General features: G+C 40.5%; 1 protein-coding gene across 1 annotated transcript; it reads left to right on the top strand.

The window, feature by feature from the left end:
• Nucleotides 1–7,764: 7,764 nt before the first annotated feature.
• On the top strand, nucleotides 7,765–18,818 carry chd2 (chromodomain helicase DNA binding protein 2; the record flags this gene model as incomplete). Its single annotated transcript, XM_010792010.1, has 30 exons — nucleotides 7,765–7,999; nucleotides 8,951–9,037; nucleotides 9,229–9,287; nucleotides 9,727–9,843; nucleotides 10,153–10,344; nucleotides 10,892–11,031; nucleotides 11,142–11,367; nucleotides 11,464–11,564; nucleotides 11,662–11,703; nucleotides 11,828–12,006; nucleotides 12,127–12,251; nucleotides 12,367–12,583; nucleotides 12,674–12,763; nucleotides 12,866–13,056; nucleotides 13,172–13,360; nucleotides 13,476–13,638; nucleotides 13,805–13,957; nucleotides 14,724–14,795; nucleotides 15,122–15,271; nucleotides 15,363–15,511; nucleotides 15,596–15,692; nucleotides 15,779–15,871; nucleotides 15,983–16,156; nucleotides 16,632–16,801; nucleotides 16,884–16,925; nucleotides 17,035–17,174; nucleotides 17,253–17,391; nucleotides 17,502–17,652; nucleotides 17,901–18,020; nucleotides 18,117–18,818. Coding segments are annotated over 30 exons (4,405 nt in total), but the record flags the coding sequence as incomplete, so codon positions are not given.
• Nucleotides 18,819–19,399: the final 581 nt, after the last annotated feature.

The raw sequence follows: 19,399 nt of genomic DNA, 5'->3' as shown, positions 1-19,399 counted from the left end.
AATTGTCGTATTTTAAGAATTGTGTTCTTATGTCCATCTTCAAAAACTCTGAGTCCAACTGACAGTTTATTTTAAACATTGTCACAGCTCACAGGATAGGTACCTGTCAGCCAATAAGACGGATGATTATTTCCATTAAACTCTCTGGTTGGTCTGATGCCTTGCCTCACTGCCTTGCCTTGCATTCACTGAAGACGGGAAATTAAAGTCCTGCCGTCCTCCCATGATGAGGTTCAGGTAAAGCATGGTTAATGTATTATATGATTGACTCAATAATATAATACATGACTTTGAGAGTAGGCAATCTAGGGATATTAACAAAATTAATTAAACATACTTATCACGGCGACGGTGTACTGAGATAAAAAAAAAATTTTTGCTAGGGGGCCCTTAGTGGCTGTGGGGCCCTAAGCGCTTAATGGGCCGGGCCGGCTCTGATCATGGCTTAAAGGTTGGACGGAGTAAAGGTCAGACAAGCTAATTGAATGAAGGATGCTAGTGCAGAAATCTGAAACCATCTGGGACAACTCAGGTGCAAACTAAATGATCAGATATGATGTAAAACGTAACAAAACTCACTAAGAAACAATTCGAGACATAGTTTGTACAAGGAATGAGTGTGAATAAAGAGATCGGATTGCTGTACAGTATGTTCTTACAAACATGTTCTTAAAAGCAATCTTTGGGGAAAAATGTACAATAATACCAACCGTTTTCCTTGTGAGAACATGTCTTTAACTTTGTTCATTTAAACAAGACTCCATAAACAAACTCCTCTAGCTTATAACAAGTAAATGTAAATTTTCTGTTTCACACAGGCCACTGAGTCGTAGGTGAAAGTCCCTGGTTTGACACATACATGCACCCAAGCCGTCTCCCAAGTACTTTCACACAGACGCTAAATGATAACTCGTCCGTCCTGAAACGTGACAAAAGTTTGGTGTATAATGGGAAATATACCGTCACTTTTTAGGATAATCGTCTCAGTTTTTATCAGCCAACCAGAGAGTTTAGCCACAGCACTCTCTTTGCTTGTCTTCTATTTTCTATCCCTCCATGAATCTCCTAACCAAAGGCCCCGAACAATCACATAAGCAATTTGAGGAAAAGCAGGTGCTAATACATAAAATGTGTGACTCTTAAATCAATGGGAAAATGTGTGCTTCCAGATAAATAAGGAAGGCTGGGCTCCATTTTGGCTCAATACTAGTCTAAATAAGTGGGCAATTTAGTGTTTGGAAAGTGGTTCTATCTGTAATCCAGCAAATAGATTGGGTTGATAAGAACAATGTAACAGTGTTTTCTTCTAGTTTGTGGCTAACTGTCCCAAACTCAGAAGACTACACAAGACATTAAGAGCAAGAATTTAGTTCAAAATATAGTGTTATAATCAGTCGAGAGGAAATTGATCCTGGGGGGACCCAGCAATGCATAAAGTAATTTAGATTTGACCCACCTTTATGGGCTGCATTGTTTATGTAGCTGTGGGGCTGACCGTTGAGCGGCCCGACCAAGCAAGGAGGCAGAGGCAAAACGTCCAAAATACAACCCGGTGTGGGTATTTATTACTCACGGGCACATGACACAGCCTCAATCTCGCTGTTCACGTGAGCACAGCCACCAGCCACAAGAATCTCACACCCCAAACAAAACAGGAAACACAGAGCCTAAATACCCACACTAATTAACCCAATAAGACACAGGTGAGGGGGGAGGAGACAACACAGGGCACCAGGTGAACATAACCAGGAGCAAAAGACAAAACGGGAGGGGGAACACTTTTCAAAATAAAACACATGTGCAATATACAAAGCCCGAAGCCGTCAGTCCACAGCGACGAAGCCATCTTTACATGGATAAGCTGCTGTTATCACTACTTTTACATTAACAATAGATGAATGGAAAAAGACAGGTTACTTTTTTTTTTTCTGAAAGCATATGTTAACTCAAACATATTTGGCAAAAACCATTGCATATGGTAATGGTAAATAATTGTAAGTCTTACAGAACACGGTTGATAACATGTTAATCAATGTCTCATATTTCTGAAATACTTAGAGAACCAGTACAAGCTGAATGAAAGACATTAAATAGACAATATACAGTCACTTATAATTGCAAATCCAATTGAGCAAGTTTTACTCTTAAAGTCAAAATTCAGGAGTGCTGACACTACATGTGGGAGTATTTCTGGCTGCTCTCTCCTTCTTTTGAAGATCCTGTGATACAGACATATTATTCTAAAACGTGAACGTCAGAGGAATCACAGATGATGACCTGTGCAAAATGATGAAACATGTAGGGTCATGTGTTAGTGTGGTCCTCCTGCAGCAGAGCTATTGAGCCACTGTCGCTGCTCACACAGAGATCAGTGACTAACATGGCTTTTTGTCTGTGAGTTGTAACTGATATTGAATTTGTGCGTGCCTGTGTGTGCTGAGGTGTGTGTGCCAAAGAGAGCGAGATGCTAGTGAATGATATTAATTTTTTAGCTAGCTCCAAGACTGCATTGATTTTTAAATATGTCCTTGCGGGCACAGTTCACTTTGATGTGGAGCTGGTTGTGCATACAATGCAAAGCAATATAATACATACGGCAGCCAGGACGGTGAGAAAAGAATTGAAACAGACACAGATACACACACACACAGAGGCACGCAGACACATGCTTTGAATAAGAGACAAACACGCAACTTAATTTGTACTCTCACGGTTGCCTTCAGAAAGCCTGTTTCCATGTCAATATCTGTTCTCAGTTCTTAGTGAGGCGTCGGTACAGCTAGTAAAACAAACATTGAGATATGATCAGAAAATGCATGTTTTCTTAAACAACAGATACATGCCAGCTTTAAAGTCTTCCTATCAAGACCATGAGTTACAACCGCTTTGTTCTGCCCACATATCCAAAAACACATAAACACACGCAGTCTAAATAATGGGTGCTCATGTGCATATTTCAGCTCGCACACTTGCTGTGTTAATACTCTAGCCCTTGTAACCCACTATGGCTCATGCCATGCATTTTTAAAAAGGTAACTTTGAAAGGTTTGCCAGTGAACCCACAGAGAGGTTGATGTCTTGCCAGGTGCCTTCATGTGATGTCCTTGCTCCCTTATTGGTTTCACAAATCACACAGATTCGCAATAGGTGGTAGGTGCAGATAAAATGGCAGGCAAATGGGAAAATAATCTAGTCAGGATGAAACAAATGAATAAACGAGGGATTTTGCATAAACCACCTTGGACAGAAAATCAAATCAAATCAAGTTTTATTTATAAAACACATTTAAAAGCGATTTTTGGTCGAGCCAGAGTGCTGTACATGTAATAAAAACACATTACTACAATCACAATAAAAGACAATAAATTACAACAGATATATAAAAAACAAAGGGAAAAGTCAGGAGTCGTGCTCCGCTCTGACTAGAAGGCCAGGGAGAAGAAGTGTGTCTTAAGAGTAGATTTAAAAACCCCTAGGGTCTGGGACGACCTCACATGGAGGGGCAGAGTGTTCCAGAGCCTAGGGCCAGCTGCTGCGAAGGCTCGGTGCCCTCAGGTTTTGAGCCTGGTCTTGGGCACTACCAGCAATAGCTGGTCAGCAGACCTTAAAGCTCTGGCTGGGGTGTAGCGATGGAGGAGTTCGGCTATATAGGCAGGAGCCAGCCCATTTAGGCCAGCCCATTTAGGGCTTTAAAAACAAATGAAAGGATTTTAAAATCAATTCGGAACCAAATTGGAAGCCAGTGTAGTGAGGCCAGAATTGGGAGGATGTGGTCACGTTTTTTGTGGCCAGTCAGAAGACGTGCAGCTGCGTTTTGGACTAGCTGCAGGCGTTTAATTGAGGCCTGGTCCATGCCCACGTATAGAGCGCTGCAGTAATCCAGTCTTGAGGTTACAAAGGCATTAATAACCCTTTCTAAGTTTTTAAAAGATAAATACGACTTGGTTTTGGCCAATAGTCTTATTTTAAAAAAGCAGGTCTTGACTACGCTGCTGACCTGCTTATCAAATTTAAAAGCGCTATTGAAGGTCACTCCAAGGTTCATGACAGAGGGGAGGATGTTTTTATTGAGAGAGCCCAAAAATACTAAACGCTAAAGTGACACCGTAGAAAGGCAATTGTCACCGTAGAAAGGCAATTTTTTCATAATTAGGGTGTGATCACTTACATTTACAGGCACAGATATCTAAGTTTCATAGCAGTTTTAATGAGTTCTATGAATTTGTATAATTGGGCCGAGACTCACATTATAAAGACAGGAAATCCGAGGCTCAAGATTATTGCCTTGAGGTACCCCATAGTGTGTTTAACTTGTGAAGTTGTTCGGAACTTCAAGTAACACCTACTGTAAGCTGATAGTAGATAGGCAGAGATGAGCTGTTCAGCAGATAAGAAACACTTAACTTAAACCATTATAAAACAGGTAGGCTAACTGTGCTGTGGCTAGGCTATAATTGAAACAAAGGTAAGCCAGCGTTGCCATTGTACATTCTTGCATCTTATTTGTCTGGCCATGATTGTTGCACTATTTTATGTGTTAGATTTCTACTTTTACTTTTTTATTTTGTATCTAATTTAAATGAGCATTGTTGGACCTACCTGATATTTAGATTGACATTGCCAACAACTGCCTCTCTGTAATTGTTGTGCATTTAAAATAAAGAACTTGATATTTGAAATGCATTGTTAAATTATTGCTGCATATAGTCTATCTGCCTTCCCACTTTTCCAGGGTGTGTCCTTTTTCACTATATTAGGCAGCCCACTGGATTAATTAATTAGTCGTGTCTGTTCAGGTGTAATAATACCCAGGACACTGGCGGGTGTGAACAGATGCAATCTGTGCTTTACCATTTAAAGAACCTCCTGTCGTGCTCAATAACTTAGTTAAATAAAGTAATTGTCACTGTCAGCGTAAAGCACACACGATACCGCACACTCTCATTCTCACACAAACACACATGCAACCACCATCAGCACATGTTAATGTGTACTTGTGTGCGTTTCTCTCCTTAACAATTCAGCCCCCTCTTGAGCTGAGTGCAAATTGCCTGACGTGGTTAGATATCGGCTGGGACTTCACTTTGAATGTTAGTTGCATTTAAGACTCAACACCATCTTTATGCTGAAATGAAAAAAACGAAAACAACTTGAGACACTTTAAAACCTTAAATTAGTTATTACTTATTTAAAGTTTAAAATGTGGCTTTGTCTTTCACCTTAAGATGTTAGCAATCTAGGTAGAAATATTATATAAAAGGGGACAATAAATGCATTTGATCCCATTAGTCATTGTTTAATTAAACAGAACTCACAATGAAATAACAAAAAAAAGGATGTTCCAATCAGCTCTCCGGCATGCTCATCTTTGATTCAATTCAAGATTCAAAAGCGTATTGCCATAACATATACAAAACTACGGTGTAATTATGTAATGTATGAAAAACTTAGATTCCTCAACAGTGCACATTTTAAGACGTAAAAAAAACATACTAAAAAACAACATTACATATAAAAATATTGCTAGCTCAGGTGTTGAATAGTCTATATATATATATATATATATATATATATATATATATATATATATATATACACACACACACAGTATTGATTGCTGTTTTGTTTTTCCTTTTTTTTTTGGTATGATGGTCAATATTTGTTTTTATATCATTCTCAGGTATCTGAAACTTCAAATATCAAATCCAGTGGAAACGACTCTATATCATCAATAAAGATGTTTTTTTAAAATAATATCAGCTGCATTTGCATGGTGTCAGAACAATACAGGGTTGCAGAAACAGCACAAGTGGCTAGCCTATATTTTAATTTTGTAATATTGCATAAATGCTGTTGACCAACAAAATGCCGCCATGTTTACCAACAAAACAATGCAGCCTGCTAAACAATATACTGTTGTGTTTTTGGATAAAGACACAGACATTTGGATGATTAATGCAAGTAATCACCCTCATAGCATTTTACTGACTTTACACTGCAGCAGGTTACATCACACTTGTAGTCTTCTGTGTGATCTTGTGGCAGCCATTTTAGTATTTTCAGCTGTGTGTGAAATATTAGCTCTGTTTCTGATGACAGCATAACTTTTTGTATACTGGTAGATGAGCATTATGGGCTAGCACAGCATCAGAAAGAGCAACAGAAAAATATTAGGTACTCAATCCACCTTACAGTACCATATAAATTCCCTCCTGAGTAACAAAATGGCCCTTGCTTTGTGTGCCCAGCTTGCTCACTTATCTGTATTAAAACTCAGCTCAGAACTACATGGAGGAGGAACAGGAAGAGTTCTGACATTGTAAAGTCTGCACACTGCGCTGTGATAGGCTAAAAATGTACCTAGCAACGCGACAGCCAATGAGAATTCGAGAATATGTCCAAGTCCCGCCCACGTTTGACCTCACTTAAAGCGGTAGGTGCCATGCACTTCCGAGTTTGTTCATGAGGCTGCTCGTGGTACAGGCTTTGAGATTCAGTCTTATTATTAATATTTACACAATTTAGATATAAGTAGGTTAGTTCCAACAAATGAATTCATAATGTCCTACAGTTTTAAGCTAGTTCTATAAATGTCAGGATACAGACTGTTTTTACACAGTAAGGAAATACAAATAAAAACGTGTTTGGTTCTTGGAGAGAAAACACACGCCCAATAGATGAAAGAAGAAATAAGCTCCTTTAATATTTGAAAGAAACGAGCAATAATCCTGTATATTATTTGTATTCTTTAGAAGACACACGCATTTCTTTCTTAAGAAATCCATGTAAGGCAGAGATTCACACAGATTTATTTTTAATGAGTGCTGTGACCCCTTGTGCCCAGACGAGGTACTTCCTGCAGAGAAACCCAGACAGCCAGACAGAAGTCACCATACAGATGATGATGATGATGATGATGATGATGATAGGTCACCTTTAAGCTTTAACCCTAACCACCACATTAATGTATTATAGCCCAAAATAGATGTGATTGGTCATAACATTGTGGAGAATTTTTTTTCTTGTTTTAATACACTATTCTATCACTCAAATTGTATTTTGTGTCCATAATATTCTTTTATTTGTTTATTGGGAAAAATCTTATTTCCCTTAGAATCATTTAAATGAAAAAATATGAGAATAACAAAAATCACCATAGCTGTAATGAGTTGTAAAATGTTCGGACACTGCTTAATTTTCAGGATCTTTAAGCTAACCTTTTTATGAACCATTTGCAAAAAAGTCTTAATTCCTCAAAAGATGTTAAAAGTATTTTGAGGAAATATCCTGGGCCTTGGGCTCTGTTTTTTGGGTGATCTTTTCTTTTAAACTCCACTTGATTAGTTTATAAAATGGTATGTTAGCAGAGAAGACATATTTTAATACTAGCCATTTAAATAAGTGATGCCTTGTTAATATACAGTTAAGCTTAGTTTAAGTTTGTTCTTTCAGCAATGATGGCACCTCAAAAGCTTTACAAAATGACTTTAAGAGGATTTGTGTGCTTTAGAGAGAATGAGGTTATTATAAGACTGTTAGCTGACTAAGGAACATGCTGGGTGATGTAATTAGGTTTCTGTTTCCTCCAGGTTCTCCATGTCTTTGTGATGGTGTGTGCACTTTGAATTTTAAAACACATAAGTGTCTGCCACCAATGTACTTGTATATTTCACATGTTGTTGTTGTTGTTGGTTGGACAGAATAAAAAAAAGAAAAGGTCAACAGTGCAAGATGGAAAGAATGAACATGTTCTTGTTCCTGTAGCAATTCAGCCTCCGGAGAATCCAACCGCTCTGCGTCCGAGTCGGGGAGTCGGTCAGAGAGCGAGCATGGAAGTGAGCGGAGGAAATCCCACAACTCCGAGTCAAACAGCTCCTCAGAGTCTGAGAGTCACTCAGAGTCAGGGAGCGAGTCTGCAGGGTCCAAATCACAGCGAACCACAGAAGGAGCAAAAGATAAGCCAGTTAAAAAGAAGGAGCGCCTGGCTGACGTAAAGAAGGTAAAGGTCACTGAACTTTAGAGAGGTACCTAAGTCCTCTTACTGTTTCTAAAGCGGGCCAAGGGGACTGTCAATTTATACTGCAAATTGGGTCACCTTGTGTAATCCTGCCTTCAATCTTAATGTGATTATGTAGGTCTAAAATGCAGAAAGGATGTAGCTCGAGATATACGTTATCATTTTTGTATCCATTGTAGAATTCTGCGGTCTCCCAGTTCTAGACTGCATCCTAATCTAAACAGATTAAGTTCACATTGTAAAAACTGACAAAGTATGCTCAAAATAGTAAGTAAGCATACTAGAAAATGTGTGCTGCGTTGATGTGCACACATGTACGATAATGCAGTGCAAAGCCAATTGAGGCACTGCTCAGCTAGTTAAGAGCAGTAGTGGTAAGTGGCAACAAATGTCTAGGAAAACCAAAATAAGCTTAATTGTTAATGAAAACAAATGTGGTCTTTCAATGCTGCAGTATTGATTGATCCTCAGAAGCACAAATATCTGGAACTGTTTGTCCAGAAAGTATAAAGTATGTACATTTGTATTACTAAAAACAATGTTACAATTAGTATACAGTATAATAATCTATAAGGGACACTATCAGAAAAAATTGCCAGCACTTATTTTGACAGTTGATACCGCTTCCATGTTATTTTTTAATAAATGCCAAGAAGATCCCTATAGGTATAGCTTTTCAATTGTGTATATTTACAGCTGTTCTCTGTTTTTATAAGTTGAAAACTGTATATTTTTTAATGTTCTTAATTGACTGGGCCACGGTCTTTAACCAATTATAATTTATTGAACCAAATTTAAATTCAGATAATAATCACACAGTGAAAATAATGTAGATTTGCAGCCAGATAGCAGTGCAGAATGGAATATGGACACCGTATCTTAGCTTAGTGATACTGAAAATCACAATTCTGATAGCAGTCGATCTCTCTACAGATGTGGGAAGAACATCCAGATGTCTACGGGGTCAGGAGGTCAAACCGCAGTAGACAGGAGCCGGCTCGTTTAAACATTGGAGCTGGGGTAAGCAGATGAAAAATGAAACGAAGAAACAGCAATAAAATAATGTGTGGTCCGCACATTATTTTTTTTCTATTGGCATCAACATCAAGCCACTTGTGCCACCTAGTGGACATTTAAAGAAGTGCTGTTACATTTCATTTGGAAACAGCTCTCACTGAAATACACACCTGCCTTGCTGACTGTATTTACAGGGTAGCAGCGGCTCAGAGAGTGAGAGTCCCAAGAGGAAAACACCCCGAAAGAAAAAAGAGTAAGTTAAAAGACTGCAAACATCTTTAGTTTTGTGGTTTATCATTATTATATTTATTTGTTAGTCTAGCACTATATGCTTTCAATTATTGAAAGTCTTTCAAATATTTTTGTTATTTAACACTTGATCAGCAATTTTTCACAATTCATGCCTGTGTTTGTCATCGTGTTGTCAGTTCTTGCTCACATTGTGCTTCCTGTTATCATCTTATCAAACCTGTCTGTAAATGGGTATCTGCTTGTTCTCCATGCGCTCAGTTAGTTTAAGACAGACGGCAGAGGTTCTACATTTCAATCAAATTTGATTGGTCTTATGTTCAGCTTATCCCTGATCAAATTGGGTTTGGGTGAACACCCTGTAGCCAAAATTATGAAATTCAAATTTGGTAATAGAAGTGATGGGCCTTGAGGGTGAACTTGTGGCATTTCTTTGTTGTAAGAAATATCTGGAAAGATGATGACTCTAATGATGAAGACGAGGAGGAGGAAGCTACGGAGAGTTCAGACAGTGAGCAGGAAGAGAAAAAAGTTAGATCCAGACGACTTCCTGCAAGAAGGTAAGAGCTTAGCGAGGCCTGGCCATCAGACAGCTACCCACTGCTCATATCCAATTCATTCCATATTGTGTGAGACATTTTCATTTCCCCCTTTTTACTTTGTGTCAAGTACAAACCTTAAAGCTGTAGCCAGATGTTCTAAAAAATGTAAATGTTATAATATCATAAGACATGAAAGAAATATTCTTTTGATTTCAAAGTAATGTGGCCCCCTGCTGTTGGCTGCCAATAGAGACTAAATGATCTGACAGATGGTCCAGGAGTTTGGATCCTTATCTCTAAGGGCTTTGGTGCTTTGTGTTTTTACAGACCTCAGACCAAATCATCAACAGCCAAAAAGCAGCTGTCTCAAAAAGGCAAGAAGTCCAGGAAACAGGAGTCGTCTGCTGAAGATGACGACGACGACGACGATGAAGACGATGACGAGGACGATGATGAAGACGATGAGGACGGCACTCCAAAGAGACAAACTCGAGGAAGGACTGCAACCAAAGTGAAGAGGTGAATGTTCTCAGAGATTTAGATATCGGGTCCTCTTGCATTTAATGATTGGCTCATGTGTGCCAGCTACTTTTATTTTGAATGTCATATCATGCTTTGGATGGAAGTTAAACAAATATATATTTTTTAATATCAGTTTCTAACTTTCTAGCTGAAAAAGGAGCTTTTCTATTATACTTAATTATATATAGTCTACATTTATACTATATACTGTATAGTCTTTTGGCACATACTGTCTTTTATCAGTCATTTCAAGTCCCCTTATGCCCAAAGACTAAATATCGTATGATAATAACTCTTAGAAACTAAAAGAAGCAGTATAAAGTCCTTCATATTTATATTCATTCATTAAAAGATAAAAATTATAAAATTAACCCACAAACAATCTGACTTTGACCTAATTTACATTGGTGCCCATTTCAAGACTATTTATAGAAAACGTAGTGTTTGGGCACGAATGTGTTCAACAGGGACATCAAGTTTAACCTTCTGGACTCCAGCATAACATTTTCCACTTGTCCTTTCCCCCTGTTCTGTTTTCTTACAGTTATAAAGAGGACCAACATGACTTTGAAACAGACTCGGATGACCTGATCGAGATGACAGGGGACGCTTGTGAGGAGCAGCTGGATGATGACAGTGAGACCATTGAGAAAGTGATGGACACCAGGACAGGCAAAAAAGCAGGTGATGCATTTTCAATCTTCTTTAACTATTATTTAAACCATGTTGTGTTTGTAATTGAATTACACTTCGCCCAATGCACACTATAGTAAAGTTGTTGTTCTTTTTTCTAGCCACTGGTGCCCCCACTACAATGTATTCTGTGGAGGAGAACGGGGACCCAAATGGAGGCTTTGACCCCGAGAAGGATGAGGGGGAGACTCACTATCTGATCAAGTGGAAGGGCTGGTCCTACATCCACAACACATGGGAGAGCATGGACACTATGACACAGCAAAAGGTCAAGGGACTTAAGAAACTGGACAACTTCAAGAGGAAACATGACGAGCTCTCTTCATGGTTAGGATCTTTCTCTTTTATGTTACACTTGTTTGTTTTTGTTTTGCAGAACCATCTTTCGAGAAGTTGAACTTTGAACTCTTTTCTTGTTTGCAGGATGAGGAGGGCGTCCCCTGAGGATATAGAGTTTCATAACTGCCAACAGGAGCTCATATCCGACCTGAACAAGCAGTTTCAGTTTGTGGAGCGTATTATTGGTAAGAACTCAGTATCAAATGTAACTGCCTTTGTCCGGTAGTGCTCCAGATAATCTATTTGTTGCACTTACTAAAATACATTTTCTTCAATTAACAGCAACAAAAACAGCAAAGACACCAGGATCTGTTGACTTCCCCTGTAAGTCCCCTTTTTTAATTCTTCACTTTTCTTCACCGTTACATTAAGTTGGCTACGTTTTAAATGTTCCCCTCTGGTATACAATTATATCTTTTTCTAAACATTTGTCTGCTTTGTTCAACAGCTCATAGTCACAAGAATCCGTCCTCCGATGAGCCAGAGTACCTCTGTAAGTGGATGGGTTTGCCCTATTCAGAGTGCAGCTGGGAAGATGGAGCTTTGGTTGGTAAGAAGTTCCAGCACTGCATCGACAGCTTCCTGAGCCGAAACTCCAGTAAAACCGTCCCATCGAAAGACTGCAAGGTAAGAGACAAATCCCCCAAAATGGTCTTATTTTTATTCGTCTCGAACACTTCCCGTTTCCTGATATTATTCAATTCTCTCATCCTAATCAAAGAACTGTGTTTGTTATTCTCACTTCAGGTGTTAAAGCAAAGACCGAGGTTTTCTGCTCTGAAGAAACAACCATCGTACATTGGAGATGAAAACCTTCAGCTGAGAGATTATCAGCTGGATGGGTTGAACTGGTTAGCTCATTCCTGGTGCAGGTACTGTGTACATGAGAATCATAACTTGTGTAATAATGGCAGGTAGTTAAATGTTATTTGAAAAAATTGGCTTCTTCTTAAAAATCATGCCTATTTTCTTATTCTGCGTCCTCAGGTGCAACAGCGTTATCCTGGCAGATGAGATGGGGCTCGGAAAGACCATCCAGACCATCTCCTTCCTGTCGTACCTGTTCCATCAGCACCAGCTGTACGGACCCTTCATCGTGGTGGTGCCTCTGTCCACGCTCTCCTCCTGGCAGAGAGAGTTTGAAACCTGGGCCCCGGACATGAACGTGGTGGTCTACCTCGGGGACGTCATGAGCAGGAAATCGGTGTGTTGAATTCGGATTCTCTCCCAATCTGCTGGAATCTTAAAAGTTGGTTACATTATCTTACGTTGTCTCTGCTCCTTTTTAATGTAGATTCGTGACTACGAGTGGGTGAACCACCAAACGAAGAGAATCCGCTTCAATGCACTATTAACCACTTATGAGATTGTACTTAAAGACAAGGTGGGTGCAGGGTTCAGCATTTGCATTTTCTGTTGATATATTTCTCGTGCAGTATGTTTGTGAAGGACAAGAATTCATCCCTTTGGTGACTTTCCCCTCTAGGGGGTCCTGGGGAACATCAACTGGGCGTTCATGGGTGTGGATGAAGCACACAGGCTGAAGAATGACGACTCCCTGCTGTACAAAACATTAATGGAGTTCAGGTCCAACCACAGGCTCCTCATCACCGGCACTCCGCTGCAGAACTCCCTCAAAGAGCTCTGGTCCCTGTTGCACTTTCTCATGCCTGACAAGTACGTCCTGGCTTAGACCTTTTAACATGATACTGGAGAAATGCAGGGGAACGGCATCGGGTTTGAGTTCCAGCCGGGGATGAGTGACGTTTGTTATCTATGTCGTGCACAACAGGTTTGCTTCCTGGGAGGATTTTGACGATGCGCACGGGAAAGGAACTGATAACGGTTATCAGAGTCTTCACAAAGTCCTCGAGCCCTTCCTTCTGCGACGTGTTAAGAAAGACGTGGAAAAATCTCTCCCCGCCAAGGTGGAACAGATCCTCCGTGTGGACATGACTGCACAGCAGAAACAATACTACAAGTATGAATTCATTTCTGTCTTTTGTAACTTTTACAACATCCATCTTCGCAAACATCTTGTACAAGAAGCTGCGTGTCTCTCCCCATTAACTTCACTTTGTCCTCAATATTTCCAGGTGGATTTTAACGAGGAATTACAGAGCCCTTTACAAAGGCCCCCGAGGCAGCTCCTCCGGCTTCCTGAACATAGTTATGGAGCTTAAAAAGTGCTGCAACCATAGTTTTCTCATAAAACAGCCGGAGGAAGTAGAAAATGAAACCCAAAAGGAACACATGCTGGTAAGTCTCCTTATGAACCCTCTTTAGCTCCCAGCAACACCTCAGGACATCTCTGCTCCACTAAAGAAACGAGTAGTGACGTAACCAAGATGAAAATGACATAGTCCCAAAAGAATGCTCAATGCTGCCTAATTATTAATGACTGCCTCACTTTGTATCTCTACAGAGTGTAGTGAGGGGCAGTGGGAAGCTGGTGCTGCTGGACAAGCTGCTGACCCGACTCAGAGAAAGAGGAAACAGAGTCCTGATCTTCTCTCAGATGGTCAGGATGTTGGACATTCTGGCTGAATACCTCGCCAAGAATCGCTACCCCTTCCAGGTAACATTCATCAGGGAGTTCGTATACAGAGCAAGATGCTGTCAGGGAATACTCCATGTCAATTGTATGGTACTGTAGTCGTTCTGAGTGATGCTATCAACATAGGAAGACTAATTCCACTTAAGTTTGTTCTTACTCCATCTGAGGAAGGGCTACTGTATCACGAGCACAACTCTCTGCTTGTTAGGTGTTCACTGATTCAAATCCCAGCTGTTTTTTCTGGTAAAATGAAGTGCATGTTGGAACATTGATTACCCCTTTCATTATAATTAGCAGAATTTATACTATTACATTTAGTGTGTTAAGTTTATATTTCCATCAGGTTCCATTAAGGTTTTCGACAAGAACGTTGAAACACCTGCAGCACCAGTTTCTCCAGAAGCTGTGTCTAGACTGAAAGATCATTTTTTGATTGTTGTGTTTATCAGTGTTTACAGTGCAGGGGGCTTTTTCAGCGTTTGTGTTGTAGGGTTGGACTTGAATAGGGATCAGATGTCAGTGTTGATGCACACATGCTGTGCCAAGCTGAAAGATCATGTGGTTATTTATATCAACAAGTTATTTTCTGCTGAAGATCAGTCTAACTCCTGCAAGTCACTCCACTCGGGTTGTTTTTGCTGACTTGGTCTTCAGCGTTAACTGTTCTGTGATCAGTCTGAGCCGATAGACCGGGTCATGACATGTTACCTGTTAAGCTTACTGATGCCAAGGTAACAGCAGATAGCTGTGCGGGAAATCTCAAATGTTTATTTTCTTTCCTCTTCAGCGGCTGGATGGTTCTATAAAGGGGGAAATCCGAAAGCAAGCACTTGATCACTTTAATGCAGAAGGCTCAGAGGTATGTGTAATAATAATAATAATAATGTGTTGATACAGAATGTTATTATTAAAGTTATATTTGTATATATCTCAACAACAGGCTTATCTTATTGTGATTATGCTTTAAACAAACACACAGTACTTTGTTTTGCTTGTGTTTTTAATTTATAAATGGTGTATAAAAAAAAAAAGGTTTATAAATGAGTACTGGAAAAAAAAGTTTGAGGTTGAAGTAGATTGGATTAGTCTTCTTCCCATTTTACTCTTATTATTCACAATACATTGATGTGTGTTGAGCATTATTGTTCTAGGAGATGTGTATTAACAGTTATATTTGTTTTCCAGGACTTCTGCTTCCTGCTGTCCACCAGAGCTGGAGGTTTGGGGATAAACTTGGCCTCGGCAGACACCGTAGTGATCTTTGACTCTGACTGGAACCCTCAGAACGACCTGCAGGCTCAAGCTAGGGCTCACAGGATCGGACAAAAGAAACAGGTAATGCATGACTCAAAGTGTCCGCTTTCGCTGTAGATACAGAATTGAAATGTGTAGTAAGTAATAAAATAAAAATCCTTGCTTTTCATAGGTCAATATTTATCGACTGGTCACCAAAGGCACAGTGGAGGAGGACATCATCGAGAGGGCAAAGAAAAAGATGGTTTTGGACCATCTCGTCATTCAGAGGATGGACACTACTGGTCGAACTGTTCTGGACAGCAACTCTGGGTCCACAAAGTAAGATGTCAGAAATCTCCTTGTTAAATATTTAGATTCAACAGCTTTTTATGTGTTAACGTTGCTGCCTTTTGTTTTTAACAGTTCAAATCCATTCAACAAAGAAGAACTGACTGCCATCCTCAAGTTTGGTGCAGGGGAGCTTTTCAAAGAGGCCGAAGGAGAGGAGTCTGAACCACAGGTATTCAAGTTACCAAATGAATTAATGCATTCAAAGGACTTTTTACATATTGATCAAGTTAAGCAAGAATGTCTTTCTTTCTGTAGGAAATGGATATTGATGAGATCCTGAGATTGGCAGAAACGAGAGAAAGTGACCAAGGCTCCAGTGCTACGGACGAACTTCTCTCTCAGTTTAAGGTAACCGTTACAGTCATTTAAAGAAATCCTAATCTGAAATCATTTTCAATGTCAGGTCCCAATGTTCCTCTCTTTCAACTTCTAATGTGTTCCTTTGCCACGTCTCTGCAGGTTGCCAATTTCTCCAGCATGGAAGAGGCCGCTCCAGAGCCGCTGGAGAAGCCGGGGCGGGAATGGGACGATATCATCCCAGAAGAGCAGCGACGCAAAATTGAGGAAGAGGAGAAGCAGCGAGAGATGGATGACATCTTCATGCTGCCCAGGAGCAGGAGCTCTAACAAGAGGGTAAGAAGAAGGAATCAAATACTGTTCCTCTTTAAATGATTTGATTCTATCTTTCATTTCATTTAATTTCCATCTTTATTTTGAACAGATTTAAAAAAAATAATAATAATAATAAATAGTGAAAAACAGAATACCGTATTGTTAGAATACAGTATTTATCAATATTCATAATAATATTTATATATTCAACAAAAATATTCATAATAATAATAATAAATCATATGTGTCCGAAAGGGAGCAGGAGGAAGCAAATGCTTTTTAATTCCCGCGCCTTCCTTACTGCTAATCAAAGATTATCCTTTAAATCATTTCTGCAAGTTATTCCTCCTCACATCTTTACATTTATACATTTACAATCATTTCTCATCTCCAATCACCTCTCTTCATTCTCATAGTTTTTCAAAAAAGTCTTTCTGTTTCTTCCAGCAGCTTAGTTGAATCGGGTCATAATGTGTTTCTCTCTCTTCACATTCAGGCTCAGGCCAATGACAGTGACAGTGACGTCGGCTCCAAGCTGAAGAACCGCTCCTCAGGCTCCGAGAGCGAGACTGACGATAGCGATGACGACAAGAAGCCGAAGAGGAGAGGCCGACCCCGAGCCCGCAAAAACAACGTGGAGGGTTTCACTGATGCAGAGATCCGCAGGTAAAGAGTTTAGTAAGCATTTGTTATTTCTTTGTATCAGTGGAGTTACATGCACGGAATTAAAATATACTTTTATTGACAGGTTCATTAAGGCTTACAAGAAATTTGGATCACCGCTTGAAAGGTAAGCATTGTTAAATGATTTTGATCAATGCAAGGCTCCATCGTTTGATTGCTTGGTTTGAGAAACAGTCTGATTGCTCCAACAATGAAGTGCCTCTTTCTGAATCCAGATTGGAGGCCATCGCAAGGGACTCTGAGCTGGTCGACAAATCCATAGCAGACCTGAAGAGGCTCGGTGAACTCATCCATACTAGTTGTGTGACTGCAGTGCAGGAGCACGAGGAACACCTTAAAGAAAACCCAGTGGAAGGTATGTTGGTTTTCGAGTTATTTGAGGTCACAGCTCTGCTCCAGGCTCAAAAATAAAACATGTTGTTCCTTTTTCCAGCCAAAGGTCCTGGGAAACGGCGAGGAATCAACATCAAGATCTCGGGAGTGCAGGTCAACGCCAAGACCATCATCCAGCACGAGGAAGAGTTTGAGCCCCTGCACAAAGTGGTGCCCTCAAACCCTGCCGAGAGAAACCAGTAAGAGACCACTGAAGACACGAGGAGGAGCTCAGGGGTCGCATTGGATAACATTGAGAGAAATACAATTGTGTTGCAGATTACATTTGACATGTGTCTTCTACCCACAGGTTCAATCTGACATGCAGGGTCAAGGTGGCCCACTTTGATGTAGACTGGGATCTGCCAGACGACGTGCAGCTCCTGCTCGGCATCTATGAGCACGGCTTTGGAAACTGGGATCTGATCAAGACGGACCCTGACCTCAAACTCGCTGATAAGGCAAATGTTTAATTTCTAACCCCTTAAAAAAGGAAAAACATCTAAATGTAAAAATATAAGAACACATTTAGGCCCAAAAGAATACATTTATCTTTTGAATTTGAACCAAATCTGACATGCATAAAAGTTGTTGAATCAGTATCTGGTTTAAAAAGCTAAGGGTTTGTCTATACTTCTCTGTTCATGTTCATGTGCACTTAATCTGCACCTCCTTTCTTCAGTCTAACATTTCCCTTCCCTCGGCACAGATTCTCCCAGTCGACCCAGGCAAGAAGCCTCAGGCCAAGCAGCTGCAGGCGAGAGCCGAGCATCTTCTGAAGCTGCTGAAAAAAGAACAAGACAATTCAGAGTCTAAAACAGGGGAGGAGGTACGCTGCCATTAATCACAGTGACTCAGACATACCCTCTGAAGTTTGCCTTTGAACTACCTCCCACACAGCTCTAACCGCCTCTTCCTCCAAAAGGTCAAAGTGAAGAAGAGGAAGCCTCGGGTGAAAAAGGAGAACAAGACTCTGAAGGACGAGCAGGGCAACGACATCTCCTCCCCCCGCCTGTCCGACATCCCGTCAGAGGAGGGCGAGGTCAAGGTCAGTGTCACCTTCACGTCTGTAGAGTCCAGGCTGAGAAATGCTTTTCTACTCCCTGCCGTTCATGTGTTTGTAGCTCTGCTCCTCCTTAAACGATGTTACTTGAATACGTGGCTATGCTTTGTATTTCTACCTTTTTTTAGTGCTGGTACTTTTTGTTGCGAACGAGGAAACCATTTTTTGCTTTTACTAAGGATAAACGCATTTAATGTAGTGACCCAGCAAAGCCATTACAACTGCAAACCTTCTGATAATAAAGCTAAATACAGCTTTTTGTAGGAGAGGTTGCTAAACACTTTATAATATTCACATATGTATACATATTGTAATGCATACATCAGTGGGCCATAGGCTCAATCACTATTGTTACAACTGTCGGAGATAGTTACCGACTTGCTACTTCGGCAAAGTGGTGTTTTTCAGCTTTAATTTGTGATAAACAATGCAATGGTACATTTGATCCACCTAAATCCTTGTCCTCTGTCGTTGTATGAATTCTGTTGTTATATTATCTAAAGGCCCAGATACACCGGCCCAGATACACCGGCCCGAAATCGTCAGTAAATGGGAGTCGGGCCGAACATGAGCGTGGGCACGCCCTATTCGGAGTGGTGTGCGCCGCACCGTCGGGTCTTTTCTGCCGACCTGACGCCTTTTCTTGTCGATTCAATCGGCGTCGGGAACACCACCGGAAGTCGGACAAAGGGATAACACTGATTGGCTGTTCAGCTAGCGATCAGTGCATGAGAAGCGTTAACGGAAGTGAGGGAGGTAAACAAATGATTTAAAATGGAAGATGGAACACACACGGACGGCTATTTCACCTCATCGGTTTATAAAGCTCCTGTTCGTTCATGTTTGCAAGGACGAGAGTGAAAATGGAAAGAAAAACGCTATTTGTTGTTTGTTTATATCACGGAGTCTGTTCTTCTTCTCTGTTTTCCGGTTGTTGCCTCTTTTGAATGATGAATACACACTACCGCCGCCTGCTGGTAAGGAGAGTTATTGCCACTCACGCATACGCAGTTCATACGTGCTCGGCTCGGATTTGCGGTGTGTTCCAGTGCGCGAAGTCGGCAAATACGCAGGAGAGTCCGGCGACGCAACAGTCGGTGTCGGCGACTTCTCAGGTGACTGGCCGGTGTATCTGGGCCTTTAAA

The sequence above is a fragment of the Notothenia coriiceps genome, unplaced genomic scaffold, assembly GCF_000735185.1.
Source record: "Notothenia coriiceps isolate Sejong01 unplaced genomic scaffold, NC01 NC01_scaffold00036218, whole genome shotgun sequence".
Classification (NCBI taxonomy): Eukaryota; Metazoa; Chordata; class Actinopteri; order Perciformes; family Nototheniidae; genus Notothenia; species Notothenia coriiceps.
This window is presented reverse-complemented; position numbering and strand designations above follow the sequence as displayed.